At 53.3% G+C, this 14,054-nt stretch overlaps 1 protein-coding gene across 1 annotated transcript in view; it reads right to left on the reverse strand.

Annotated features, from left to right (window-relative positions):
* Positions 1-9,373: 9,373 nt before the first annotated feature.
* Positions 9,374-14,054, reverse strand: part of TSTD1 (thiosulfate sulfurtransferase like domain containing 1) — a 34,170-nt gene continuing 29,489 nt past the window's right edge. The window contains exons 3-4 of the mRNA XM_063948727.1: positions 10,153-10,318; positions 9,374-9,785 (exon numbers count right to left, since the gene is read on the reverse strand). Of these exons, the coding sequence (XP_063804797.1) occupies positions 9,731-9,785; positions 10,153-10,318 (221 nt within the window). The 3' untranslated portion in view covers positions 9,374-9,730. The remainder of the gene's footprint in view (positions 9,786-10,152; positions 10,319-14,054) is intronic.

Consider the following 14,054-nt stretch of genomic DNA (forward strand, 5'->3'; position numbering starts at 1 on the left):
CACCAAAAATAAAGGGACGTTACTTTGTGGGGAAAGGGCGTGGCCACAGAATAGCACCAATTCACATTACACTGCACAATAGTGTCCATTATATACTATATATATATATATTTATTTATTTTTAAACACATAATGCCCCGAGTAGGTCAATATATACACATACTCCCCCCAGTAGTGCCAGATACACAATGCCCATCAACAGTGCCAGTTACACAATGCCCTCAGCAGTACTAGATACACAATGCCCCCAGTACTGCCAGATACAGAGTGCCCCCAGTAGTGCCAGTTACGCAATGCCCCTAGTATAGTGCTCACCTCCGCTGCTGCCGATTCACATGTCTAAAGGGAGGGGAGGAGAATGCAGCACGTCTCTCCTGCCCCTCACTGTGTCAGTCACATTTCCGGCAGCCATTTGAAATATGGCCCTGGCTTGTGTACTGATCAAAGCTTGCGTGGCAGCAGCCAATCATGAGCCACCGCTGCGGTCTGCGAGTTCTGATTGGCTGACGGCTGAGCTATATTTTAAATGGCCGAAAAAGCGCAAGCTACTGTATGCACACAGGAGAGATGCGTGCTGTGCTCTCCTCCCTTCAGACACGGGAAGTGGCTGCAGCAGCAGGGTAGGCCACAGACATCCCGCAACGCCGTTCCTGATGATGTCACTTTATAAAAGACCTTCAGGAACGGTGTTCTGGGGTTTTCCGGCCCAAAAATAGCCCTAGATAAAAACAAAACAGAGAGAGCGGAAAAGAGAAGGAGAGAGAGGGGGAGGGAAGGATAGGAAATAGAGAGAGAGTAAAGGGGGAGGGATAGGAAATAAAGAGAGAGGGGGGATGGATAGGGAATAGAGAGAGAGCAAGAGGAGGTGGGAGGGATAGGGAATAGAGAGCAAGAGGAGGGGGAGGGGAGGCATCAGGAATAGAGAGAGAGTGAGAGTGAGAGGGATAGGGATAGGGAATAGAGAGAGAGTGAGAGGAGGGGGGAGGGGTAGGGAATAGAGAGAGAGTGAGAGGAGGGGGGAGGGGTAGGGAATAGAGAGAGTGAAAGGAGGGGGAGGGATAGGGAATAGAGAGCAAGAGGAGGGGGAGGGGAGGCATCAGGAATAGAGAGAGAGTGAGAGTGAGAGGGATAGGGATAGGGAATAGAGAGAGAGTGAGAGGAGGGGGGAGGGGTAGGGAATAGAGAGAGAGTGAGAGGAGGGGGGAGGGGTAGGGAATAGAGAGAGTGAAAGGAGGGGGAGGGATAGGGAATAGAGAGCAAGAGGAGGGGGAGGGGAGGCATCAGGAATAGAGAGAGAGTGAGAGGGATAGGGATAGGGAATAGAGAGAGTGAGAGGAGGGGGGAGGGATAGGGAATAGAGAGAGTGAAAGGAGGGGGAGGGGTAGGGAATAGAGAGAGTGAGAGGAGGGAGAAAGGATAGGGAATAGAGAGAGTGAGAGGAGGGATAGGGATTAGAGAGAGTGAGAGGAGGGGGAAAGGATAGGGAATAGAGAGAGTGAGTGGAGGGGGGAGGGATAGGGAATAGAGAGAGTGAGAGGAGGGATAGGGATAGGGAATAGAGAGCAAGAGGAGGGGGAGGGATAGGGAATAGAGAGAGAGAGGAGGGGGAAAGGATAGGGAATAGAGAGAGTGAGAGGAGGGATAGGGATTAGAGAGAGTGAGAGGAGGGGGAAAGGATAGGGAATAGAGAGAGTGAGTGGAGGGGGGAGGGATAGGGAATAGAGAGAGTGAGAGGAGGGATAGGGATAGGGAATAGAGAGCAAGAGGAGGGGGAGGGGAGGCATCAGGAATAGAGAGAGAGTGAGAGGGATAGGGATAGGGAATAGAGAGAGAGTGAGAGGAGGGGGGAGGGATAGGGAATAGAGAGAGTGAAAGGAGGGGGGAGGGATAGGGAATAGAGAGAGTGAGAGGAGGGGGGAGGGATAGGGAATAGAGAGAGTGAGAGGAGGGGGGAGGGATAGGGAATAGAGAGAGTGAGAGGAGGGATAGGGAATAGAGAGAGTGAGAGGAGGGGGGAGGGATAGGGAATAGAGAGAGTGAGAGGAGGGGGGAGGGATAGGGAATAGAGAGAGTGAGAGGAGGGGGGAGGGATAGGGAATAGAGAGAGTGAGAGGAGGGATAGGGAATAGAGAGAGTGAGTGGAGGGGGAAAGGATAGGGAATAGAGAGAGAGAGAGGAGGGATAGGGATTAGAGAGAGTGAGAGGAGGGGGGAGGGATAGGGAATAGAGAGAGTGAGAGGAGGGGGGAGGGATAGGGAATAGAGAGAGTGAGTGGAGGGATAGGGAATAGAGAGAGTGAGAGGAGGGGGGAGGGATAGGGAATAGAGAGAGTGAGTGGAGGGGGAAAGGATAGGGAATAGAGAGAGTGAGAGGAGGGGGAAAGGATAGGGAATAGAGAGTGTGAGAGGAGGGGGAAAGGATAGGGAATAGAGAGAGAGGAGGGATAGGGAATAGAGAGAGCGAGAGGAGGGGGTAAGGATAGGTAATTGCGAGAGAGAGCAATAGGAGGGATAGGGAATAGAGAGAGAGCAGGGATAGGGAATAGAGAGAGAGAGCGGGAGGAGGGATAGGGAATAGAGAGAGTGAGGGAGGCGATGGGGGAGGGATAGGGAATAAAGAGAGAGAGAGGAGGGGGAGGGATAGGGAATAGAGAGAGTGAGTGGAGGGGGAAAGGATAGGGAATAGAGAGAGTAAGAGGAGGGGGAAAGGATAGGGAATAGAGAGAGGAGGGATAGGGAATAGAGAGAGAGCGAGAGGAGGGGGTAAGGATAGGTAATTGCGAGAGAGAGCAATAGGAGGGAGGAGGGATAGGGAATAGAGAGAGAGAGAGAGAGCAGGGATATGGAATAGAGAGAGAGAGCGGGAGGAGGGATAGGGTATAGAGAGAGTGAGAGAGGCGATGGGGAGGGATAGGGAATAAAGAGAGAGAGAGGAGGGGGAGGGATAGGGAATAGAGACAGCAGGCAAGAGGAGGGAGAGGGATGGGGAATAAAGAGAGAGCGAGAGGAGTCGGAGGGATAGGGAATAGAGAGGGGGGAGGTATAGGGAATAGAGAGGGGGGAGGTATAGGGAATAGAGAGAGTGAGAGGAGGGGGAAAGGATAGGGAATAGAGAGAGTGAGAGGAGGGGGGAGGGATAGGGAATAGAGGGTGAGAGGAGGGGGGAGGGATAGGGAATAGAGAGAGTGAGAGGAGGGGGGAGGAATAGGGAATAGAGAGAGTGAGAGGAGGGGGGAGGGATAGGGAATAGAGAGAGTGAGAGGAGGGGGAGGGATAGGGAATAGAGAGAGTGAGAGGAGGGGGGAGGGATAGGGAATAGAGAGAGTGAGAGGAGGGGGGAGGGATAGGGAATAGAGAGAGTGAGAGGAGGGGGAGGGATAGGGAATAGAGAGAGTGAGAGGAGGGATAGGGATTAGAGAGAGAGGAGGGAAGAGTAGCACTGGATGAAGTAGAACATATAGGAATGGACACAAAACACACAAACTGCAGCGGGGGGGTGGGGGGTGTAAGTGGTGGGATAAAAAGTGTAAGCTACTGTGCACACTCACCTAAGTTGTAGTGTGAGTGGGATCTGCAGTGAGTGAGGAAGCAAGGTGGAGCCAACACAGCAGAGCAAAGTTGTGACTGACTCCAGGGCTGCTGTCTTCTGGCTGCCAGTCAGTCATCACATCACTGTGGTTGTGGCTGCTACAGGACCACTCAGCCTGCAGATCCTCTCTCCCCTCCCCCCGCATCTTCCGCGGTCCTAGGCGTTAGATCATGCGTGGCTGTGGCCTCCAGGGGAAAGGGGGGTGATATAGTGGCCGCTCGGTGCAGAGACGGGAGGGGGCGGAGCTTCGGACGACCTGGGGGGCGGAGCTTAAGATGGCTGTGGGTGAAGCTTAAAGTGGCTTGGGGCGGAGCTCTGAACGGCCCGCTGGCGGAGCTTCAAGATGCTTTGTGGGTGGGCGGAGATCGGGATATCTGCTGCTGATCGCGGGGTGAGCAGGGGTGGGGGGCGGGCGGGCTGACCGGGAGGGGAGCTGGCCAGTTTGTGTTGTGTCAGTGTCTGGGGTTTTTTTTTCACCCGTTACCACTGACTGCACAGCACTGCAGGGGAGGCTGTGGGCCTATTTTCATGGGAGGGCCTGGAGCTGCAGCTCCACCCGCCCCATTGTTAATCCGGCCCTGACTGGGACGGGCGCCCAGCATCCTCTACGGACTAGGAGAAATAGATTTACCGGTAGGTTTAAAATCTTATTTTCTCTTACGTCCTAGAGGATGCTGGGGACTCCGTAAGGACCATGGCTTTATACCAAAGCATCCAATCGGGCGGGAGAGTGCGTATGACTCTGCAGCACCGACTGAGCAAACGCTAGGTCCTCATCAGCCAGGATATCAAACTTGTAGAATTTAGCAAAAGTGTTTGACCCCGACCAAGTCGTCGCTCGGCAAAGCTGTAATGCCGAGATGCCTCGGGCAGCCGCCCAAGAAGAGCCCACCTTCCTAGTGGAATGGGCCTTAACCGAATTTGGTACCGGCAATCCAGCCCTAGAGTGAGCCTGCTGAATCGTATTACAGATCCAGCGAGCAATAGTCTGCTTCGAAGCAGGAGCGCCAATCTTATTGGGCGCATACAGGACAAACAGAGCCTCTGTTTTCCTAATTCTAGCCGTCCTGGCTACATAAATCTTTAAGGCCCTGACTACGTCCAGGGATCTGGAATCCTACAGGTCACTTGTAGCCACAGGCACCACAATAGGTTGATTCATATGGAACGAAGAAACCACTTTAGGCAAAAATTGCGGACGTGTCCTCTATTCAGCTCAATCCACATGAAAAATCAAGTAGGGGCTCTTGTGTGACAAAGCCGCCAATTCTGACACTCGCCTTGCCAATGCCAAGGCCAACAACATGACCACCTTCCAGGTAAGAAATTTCAACTCAACCTTGTTAAGCGGTTCAAACCAGTGTGATTTTAGGAACTGCAACACAACGTTCAGGTCCCATGGTGCCACTGGAGGCACAAAAGGGGGCTGGATGTGCAGCACTCCCTTTACAAACGTCTGGACTTCTGGAAGAGAAGCCAATTCCTTCTGAAAGAAAATAGAGAGGGCTGAAATCTGTACCTTAACAGAGCCTAATTTCAGGCCCATATCCACTCCTGTCTGTAGGAAGTGGAGAAGACGACCCAGATGAAAATCTTCCGTAGGTGCATTCTTGGTCTCACACCAAGACACATACTTTTGCCAGATACGGTGATGATGTTTTACCGTCACCTCCTTCCTAGCCTTTATTAAAGTAGGGATGACCTCTTCCGGAATCCCCTTTTTCGCTAGGATTCGGTGTTCAACCGCCATGCTGTCAAACGTAACCGCGGTAAGTCTTGAAATACACAGGGCCCCTGTTGCAACAGGTCTTCCCTCAGAGGAAGAGGCCAGGGATCTCCTGTGAGCAACTCTTGTAGATCAGAGTACCAGGCCCTTTGAGGCCAGTCTGGGACAACGAGTATAGTCTGTACTCTTCTTCGTCTTATGATCCTCAACACTTTTGTGATGAGAGGAAGAGGAGGAAACACGTAGACCGATTCGAACACCCACGGTGTTACCAGTGCGTCTACTGCTACTGCCTGAGGGTCCCGAGACCTGGCGCAATACCTCCGAAGTTTTTTGTTGAGGCGTGACGCCATCATGTCTATTTGAGGAGTTCCTTAAAGACGTGATATGTCTGCAAAGACTTCTTGATGAAGTCCCCACTCTCCTGGATGGGGATCGTGTCTGCTGAGGAAGTCTGCTTCGCAGTTGTCCACTCCCGGAATGAAGACAGCCAACAGAGCGCTTACATGATTTTCCGCCCAGCGAAGGAACCTTGTGGCTTCCGCCATTGAGACTCTGCTTCTTTTCCCGCCTTGGCGGTTCACATGAGCCACTGCTGTGACATTGTCTGATTGAATCAGAACCGGTAGGTTTCGAAGAAGACTCTCCGCTTGTCGAAGGCCGTTGTAAATGGCCCTGAGTTCCAACACATTGATGTGTAGACAGGACTCCTGTTCTGACCAAAGCCCCTGAAAAGTCTTTCCCTGTGTGACCGCTCCCCATCCTCGGAGGCTCGCGTCCGTGGTAACCAGGATCCAATCCTGAATTCCGAACCTGCGACCCTCCAGGAGGTGAGCACTTTGCAACCACCACAGGAGGGACACTCTGGCTCCTGGGGACAGAGTTATTTTCCGATGTAAGTGCAGATGGGACCCGGACCACTTGTCCAGAAGGTCCCATTGAAAAGTCCTTGCATGGAACCTTCCGAAGGGAATGGCCTCGTAGGCTGCCACCATTTTCCCCAGAACTCAAGTGCATTGGTGAACTGACACCCTTTTCGGTTTTAGCAGATCTCTGACCATGTTCTGGATGTCTTGGACTTTCTCTATTGGGAGGAAGACCTTCATTTGTTCCGTATCCAGTATCATACCTAGGAACGGTAGTCGAGTTGTCGGAATCAACTGTGACTTCGGTAGATTTAGAATCCAACCGTGTTGCTGGAGCACTCTCAGAGAGAGCGCCACACTGCTCAGCAATTTCTCCCCTGATCTTGCTTTTATCAGGAGATCGTCCAAGTATGGGATAATTGTGACTCCATGCTTGCGCAGGACCACCATCATTTCCGCCATTATTTTGGTGAAAATCCTCGGGGCCGTGGAAAGTCCAAACGGCAACGTCTGAAATTGGTAATGACAATCCTGTACAGCGAATCTCAGGTATTCCTGATGGGGGGCATATATGGGGACATGAAGGTACGCATCCTTTATGTCCAGAGACACCATAAACTCCCTCTCCTCCATGTTGGCTATAATCGCTCTGAGAGATTCCATTTTGAATTTGAATCTTTTTATGTACAGGTTTAGGGATTTCAGAATCAAAATAGGTCTGACCGAACCGTCCGGTTTCGGGACCACAAATAGGGTTGAGTAGTAACCTCTTCAGCAGGGGAACCTTGATTATCACTTGCTGTATACACAGCGTTTGAATTGCAGCTAACACTACATCTCTTTCCGATGTGGAAGCTGGTAGGGCCGATTTGAAAAATCGGCTCTGGGGCACCTCCTCCAATTCCAATTTGTAACCCTGGGAAACTATTTCCAACACCCAGGGATTCAGGTCCGAACTGACCCAGGCCTGACTGAAAAGTCGAAGACGTGCTCCCATCGGTGCAGACTCCCTCAGGGGAGCCCCAGCGTCATGCTGTGGGTTTTGGAGCCGCCGGGGAAGACTTTTGTTCCTGGGCACCTGCCGAAGCAGGTGCTCTCTTGCCTCTGCCCTTACCTCTGACGAGGAAAGAGGATCCCCGACCTCTTTTGGACTTGTGCGACCGAAAGGACTGTATTTGATACGGTGGTATTTTCTTTTGCTGTTGGGGAATATATGGTAAAAAATTAGATTTACCTGCTGTAGCTGTGGAAACCAGGTCCGTCAGCCCATCCCCAAACAATACATCCTCCTTATAGGGTAGTACTTCCATATGTTTCTTGGAATCCGCATCACCCGTCCATTGGCGAGTCCATAAGGATCTTCTCGCTGAGATAGACATGGCATTGGCCCTAGAAGCTAGCAATCCAATGTCCCTTTGAGCATCCCTCATAAATAAGACTGTCTTTTATATGGGCTAGAGTTAGTAATCTAGTATCCTTATCCATATTATCAAATTGATCTGTCAGCTCATCTGTCCAGGCTGCAATTGTGCTACACACCCATGCCGACGCAATCGTCGGTCTTAGCACAGCACCCGTATGAGAATAAATACACTTTAAGGTAGTTTCTTGCCTGCGATCTGCAGGGTCCTAAAGGGCAGCTGTGTCAAGAGACGGTAGCGCCACTTTCTTGGACAAGCGCGTCAGGGCCTTGTCCACAGTGGGGGGGGGTGATTCCCAAATCTCCCTGTCCTGCTTAGGGAAAGGGTATGACATATTAATTCTTTTGGGGATCTGCTGTCTCTTATCCGGAGTCTCCCAAGCTATTCCAAAGAAATCATTCAATTCATGAGATGTGGGAAAGTTAATAATCTGTTTCTTTTCCTTTAAACATGTGTACCCTTGTGTCGGGGACCGAGGGTTCATCCGCAATATGCAACACATCCCTTATTGCCACAATCATACACTGAATGGTTTTAGTCACCCTAGGGTGCAATTTTACTTCGTCATAGTCGACACTGGAATCAGAATCCGTGTCGGTAGTAGTGTCTTATGTTAAGGGACGCCTTTGAGACCCCGACGGGCCCTGTGAGTCGTTCCAATCTGAGGATTGACCCCCTGATGTCCCCCCTAATTCAGCCTTATCAAGCCTTTTATGTAAAGATGCCACACTTGCATTCAACATATGCCACATGTCCATCCATTCCTGAGTCGGCACAACCGACGGGGACACACCACTCATTTGCTCCACCTCCTCCTTGGAGAAGCCTTCCGCCTCAGACATGTCGACACGCACTTACCGACACCCCACACACACAGGGATTAATCTATAAGGGGACAAAACCACAACCAGGCCCTTAGGAGAGACAGAGAGAGTATGCCAGCACACACCAGCGCTTAAAACACTGGAAAAAATATGACCAGATAGTGCTTTTATATATATAATATGCCAATTCCCACTCACTGCGTCGCTAATGTGCCCCCCTCCTCTTTTTTTCCAGCCTGTGTTCAGCAGGGGAGAGACCAGGGAGCCAGCGTTTCCTCATGCAGCTTCTGTGGAGAAAATGGCGCTGGTTAGTGCTGAGGATCAAGCCCCGCCCACCCGACAGCGGGCTTCGGTCCCAGTGATTTTTCAATAAAATGGTGGGGGATCTTAGATTTACTGCCTCTGCAGCCTAATCAATCTGCATTTGCCCAAATGTGAGGTTTATTGCTGCCCAGGGAGCCCCCCCCCCTGCGCCCTGCACCCTTCAGTGCTGCTCTGTGTGTGTGTGTGTGACTGGGAGCAATGGCGCGCAGCTTACCGCTGCGCGCCTTACCTCATGAAGATCTGATGTCTTCTGCCTTCTCATCCGGCTTCTATCTTCGTCATCTGTGAGGAGGACGGCGGTGCGGCTCCGGGACGAACCCCAGGTGAAACCTGTGTTCCGACTCCCTCTGGAGCTAATGGTGTCCAGTAGCCTAGAAGCAGTGCCTAACTTGACAAGCCAGCTCTGCTTCTCTCTCCTCAGTCCCACGATGCAGGGAGCCTGTTGACAACAGGACTCCCTGAAAATAAAAAACCTAACAAAATTCTTTTTCCACAGAAAACTCTGGAGAGCTCTCTGCAGTGTACCCATTCTCCTCTGGGCACAAGATCTAACTGAGGTCTGGAGGAGGGGCATAGAGGGAGGAGCCAGTGCACACCCATAGTCAAAGTTCTTTTTAGGTGCCCTATCTCCTGCGGAGCCCGTCTATACCCCATGGTCCTTACGGAGTCCCCAGCATCCTCTAGGACGTAAGAGAAAAGTCTCTTCCCCTAGAAACACGTTGGGTGGAACACGCATTCCTCCCGATGATCTGTGTGTTTCAGCAAAGTCTGGCAGGGTGTCAGTCAGCATCTGCCTGTCTAGAGAAGGAACGCCCACCACACATGGCGTGCTATCCGGCAGTGGACCAGACAGGAGTGGAATATTTGTAGAGAAAATGGTCACATTAACATCTCCGGCTTCTGCATAATGGCAGGTGAATTCCAGCGTTGCAAGAAGCGCGTCTGCTTAGCTGGATGCAGGCGCGGTCATTGTACAGTTCCTCATTTCCCTTCCTTCTCCGCCCACTCCTTGTAGCCACCGGAGTAGTTCCGCGCACTGGAACAGGAGAACGCAGGATATTACCACAGCTGCTAACTAACACGTATGTGACAGCAACAGGAGGACGATGGGTGAGGAATGTCATCAACTACACATATATACCAGGCATCAGTGTATATAGGGGACACACATCAACTATACATATATACCAGGTATCGGTGTATATAGGGGACACACATAAACTACACATATATACCAGGCATCAGTGTATATAGGGGACACACATCAACTACACATATATAGCAGGCATCAGTGTATATAGGGGACACACATCAACTACACATATATAGCAGGCATCAGTGTATATAGGGGACATATCCTGTGATCGGTATATAGGTGACGTGTCCCTTTACAGGAAACGTACTTCTTGTATCCCAGTCCGGCAGCGATGTCGGTGGCGCGCTGGCCTCTCCTGCCCATGTGGCAGTGAAACACGAGGTTGTTGTCATCGTCCAGCTTGGGCTTCTCCACGTTATACGTTGCTTTAAAAGTGTCTGGGTCCATCTTCAGAGCGTCTTCTATCTCCGTGACTGAAATACACAAACCGCATCATTTCCTGCCTTCCTACATCGCTGCATGTGCACCATTCCTATACACCCACTAACGTCCCAGGTGACACCCCCGCTGTGCTTTCCGGGACCACCTCATCCCCACCCCCGCTGTGCTTCCCAGGACCGCCTCATCCCCACCCCCGCTGTGCTTCCCGTCCCCACCCCCGCTGTGCTTCCGGGACCGCCTCATCCCCACCCCCGCTGTGCTTCGCGGGACCGCCTCATCCCCATCCGCGCTGTGCTTCCCGTCCCCACCCCGGCTGTGCTTCTCGGGACCACCTCATCCCCACCCGCGCTGTGCTTCCCGTCCCCACCCCCGCTGTGCTTCGCGGGACCGCCTCATCCCCACCCCTGCTGTGCTTCGCGGGACCGCCTCGTCCCCATCCGCGCTGTGCTTCCCGTCCCCACCCCGGCTGTGCTTCTCGGGACCACCTCATCCCCACCCGCGCTGTGCTTCGCGGGACCGCCTCATCCCCACCCCTGCTGTGCTTCGCGGGACCGCCTCGTCCCCACCCCCGCTGTGCTTCGCGGGACCGCCCCCACTGTGCTTCCCGTCCCCACCCCCGCTGTGCTTCCGGGACCACCTCATCCCCACCCCCGCTGTGCTTCCCGGACCGCCTCATCCCCACCCGCGCTGTGCTTCCCGTCCCCACGTCCGCTGTGCTTCCGGGACCGCCTCATCCCCACCCCCGCTGTGCTTCGCGGGACCGACTCGTCCCCACCCCCGCTGTGCTTCCCGTCCCCACCCCTGCTGTGCTTCCCGGGACCACCTCATCCCCACCCGCGCTGTGCTTCCCGTCCCCACCCCCGCTGTGCTTCCCGGGACCGCCTCGTCCCCACCCCCGCTGTGCTTCCCGGGACCGCCTCGTCCCCACCCCCGCTGTGCTTCGCGGGACCGCCTCGTCCCCACCCCCGATGTGCTTCCCGGGACCGCCTCATCCCCACCCCCGATGTGCTTCCCGTTCCCACCCCCGCTGTGCTTCCCGGGACCGCCTCATCCCCACCGTGCTTCCCAGGACTACCCGTCCCCACCCGCGCTGTGCTTCCCGGGACCGCCCCGTCCCCACCCCTGCCGTGCTTCCCGTCCCCACACCCGCTGTGCTTCCCGGGACCGCCCCATCCCCACCCCCGCTGTGCTTCCCGGGACCGCCCCACCACCTCTGTGCTTCCCGGGGCCGCCCCATCCCCACCCCCGCTGTGCTTCCTGGGACCGCCCCACCACCGCTGTGCTTCCCGGGGCCGCCCCGTCCCCACCCCCGCTGTGCTTCCTGGGACCGCCCCACCACCGCTGTGCTTCCCGGGACCGCCCCATCCCCACCTCCGCTGTGCTTCCCAGGACCGCCCCATCGCCACCCCTGCTGTGCTTCCCAGGACTGCCCCATCGCCACCCCTGCTGTGCTTCCCAGGACTGCCCCATCGCCACCCCTGCTGTGCTTCCTAGGACTGCCCCATCGCCACCCCCGCTGTGCTTCCCGGGACCGCCCCACCACCACTGTGCTTCCCAGGACTGCCCCACCCCCGCTGTGCTCCCCGGGACCGCCCCATCCCCACCACCGCCGTGCTCCCCGGATGCTGGCCTTTCCCCGGGACCGCCCCATCCCCACCACTGCTGTGCTTCCTAGGACTGCCCCATCGCCACCCCCGCTGTGCTTCCCGGGACCGCCCCACCACCACTGTGCTTCCCAGGACCGCCCCATCCCCACCCCCGCTGTGCTTCCTGGTGGCTGGCCTTTCTCCGGGACTAGCCTGCAGTGTCTGGGCTAGGTATTTCTATTATTGCTACATTGGTGGTAGGCATCGCTGCAGGGGTACAGCGGCAGTACTTACCTGCAGGATGGTGATTGTAGGGGATAGTTACTAGGGACCCATACGAGAAAATGCTTTATTTAGCAATAAACTAACAACAATTATAGCAAGTCTCATACTCCAAACATCTTAGTACCTCCTAGGCATACAGGAGAGGACAATACTAATATAGTGTAATAGGTTTAAAAAAAATACATGACACAAAATAAAAAAAATAAGATTTTACACTTACCGGTAAATCTATTTCTCGTAGTCTGTAGAGGATGCTGGGACTCCGTAAGGACCATGGGGAATAGACGGGCTCCGCAGGAGACATGGGCACTTTAAGAAAGACTTTGGACTCTGGGTGTGCACTGGCTCCTCCCTCTATGCCCCTCCTCCAGACCTCAGTTAGAGAAACTGTGCCCAGAGGAGACTGACAGTACGAGGAAAGGATTTTTGGGAATCCCAGGGCAAGATTCATACCAGCCACACCAATCACACCGTATAACCTGTGATATACTATCTAGTTAACAGTATGAAAACAACATAGTCTCGACCGATGAAACTATAACATAACCCTTATGTAAGCAATAACTATATACAAGTCTTGCAGAAGAAGTCCGCACTTGGGACGGGCGCCCAGCATCCTCTACGGACTACGAGAAATAGATTTACCGGTAAGTGTAAAATCTTATTTTCTCTAATGTCCTAGAGGATGCTGGGACTCCGTAAGGACCATGGGGATTATACCAAAGCTCCCAAACGGGCGGGAGAGTGCGGATGACTCTGCAGCACCGAATGAGCAAACACAAGGTCCTCCTCAGCCAGGGTATCAAACTTATAGAACTTTGCAAAGGTGTTTGACCCCGACCAAGTAGCAGCTCGGCACAGTTGTAGTGCCGAGACGCCTCGGGCAGCCGCCCAAGAAGAGCCCACCTTCCTAGTGGAATGGGCCTTAACCGATTTAGGTAATGGCAATCCTGCCGTAGAATGCGCCTGCTGAATCGTGTTACAGATCCAGCGAGCAATTGTCTGCTTTGAAGCAGGCGCGCCAACTTTGTTGGCTTCATACAGAACAAACAGAGCTTCAGTCTTCCTGACTCCAGCCGTTCTGGTTACCAAAATCTTCAAAGCCCTGACTACATCTAGTAACTCGGAATCCTCCAAGTCACGAGTAGCCACAGGCACGACAATAGGTTGGTTCATATGAAAAGAAGAGACCACTTTAGGCAGAAATTGAGTCCTCAATTCTGCCCTATCCACGTGAAAAAACAGATAGGGGCTTTTATGTGACAAAGCCGCTAATTCCGAAACACGCCTCGCAGAAGAAAAGGCCAACAACATGACCACTTTCCAAGTGAGATATTTCAAACCAAGGTGACTTGAGGAAACTTAATACCACATTAAGATCCCACGGCGCCACCGGAGGTACAAAAGGAGGCTGAATATGCAGCACCCACTTCACAAAAGTCTGTACTTCAGGAAGAGAAGCCAATTCTTTTTGAAAAGAAAATGGATAAGGCCGAAATTTGGACCTTTATGGACCCTAATTTTAGGCCCAAATTCACTCCTGTTTGCAGGAAGTAAAGCAGACGACCCAAATGGAACTCCTCCGTAGGAGCAGTCCTGGCCTCACACCAAGAAACATATTTTCTCCATATACGGTGATAATGTTTCGATGTCACGTACTTCCTAGCCTTGATCAGGGTAGGAATGACCTCCTCCGGAATACCTTTTTCGCTAGGATCCGGCGTTCAACCGCCATGCCGTCAAACGCAGCCGCGGTAAGTCTTGGAACAGACAGGGCCCCTGCTGCAGCAGGTCCTGTCTTAGAGGAAGAGGCCACGGATCTTCTGTGAGCAACTCTTGCAGATCCGGATACCAAGTCCTTCGTGGCCAATCTGGAACAATGAGGATTGTTCTGACT

This window comes from Pseudophryne corroboree (assembly GCF_028390025.1).
Source record: "Pseudophryne corroboree isolate aPseCor3 chromosome 12 unlocalized genomic scaffold, aPseCor3.hap2 SUPER_12_unloc_3, whole genome shotgun sequence".
NCBI classification, from domain to species: Eukaryota; Metazoa; Chordata; class Amphibia; order Anura; family Myobatrachidae; genus Pseudophryne; species Pseudophryne corroboree.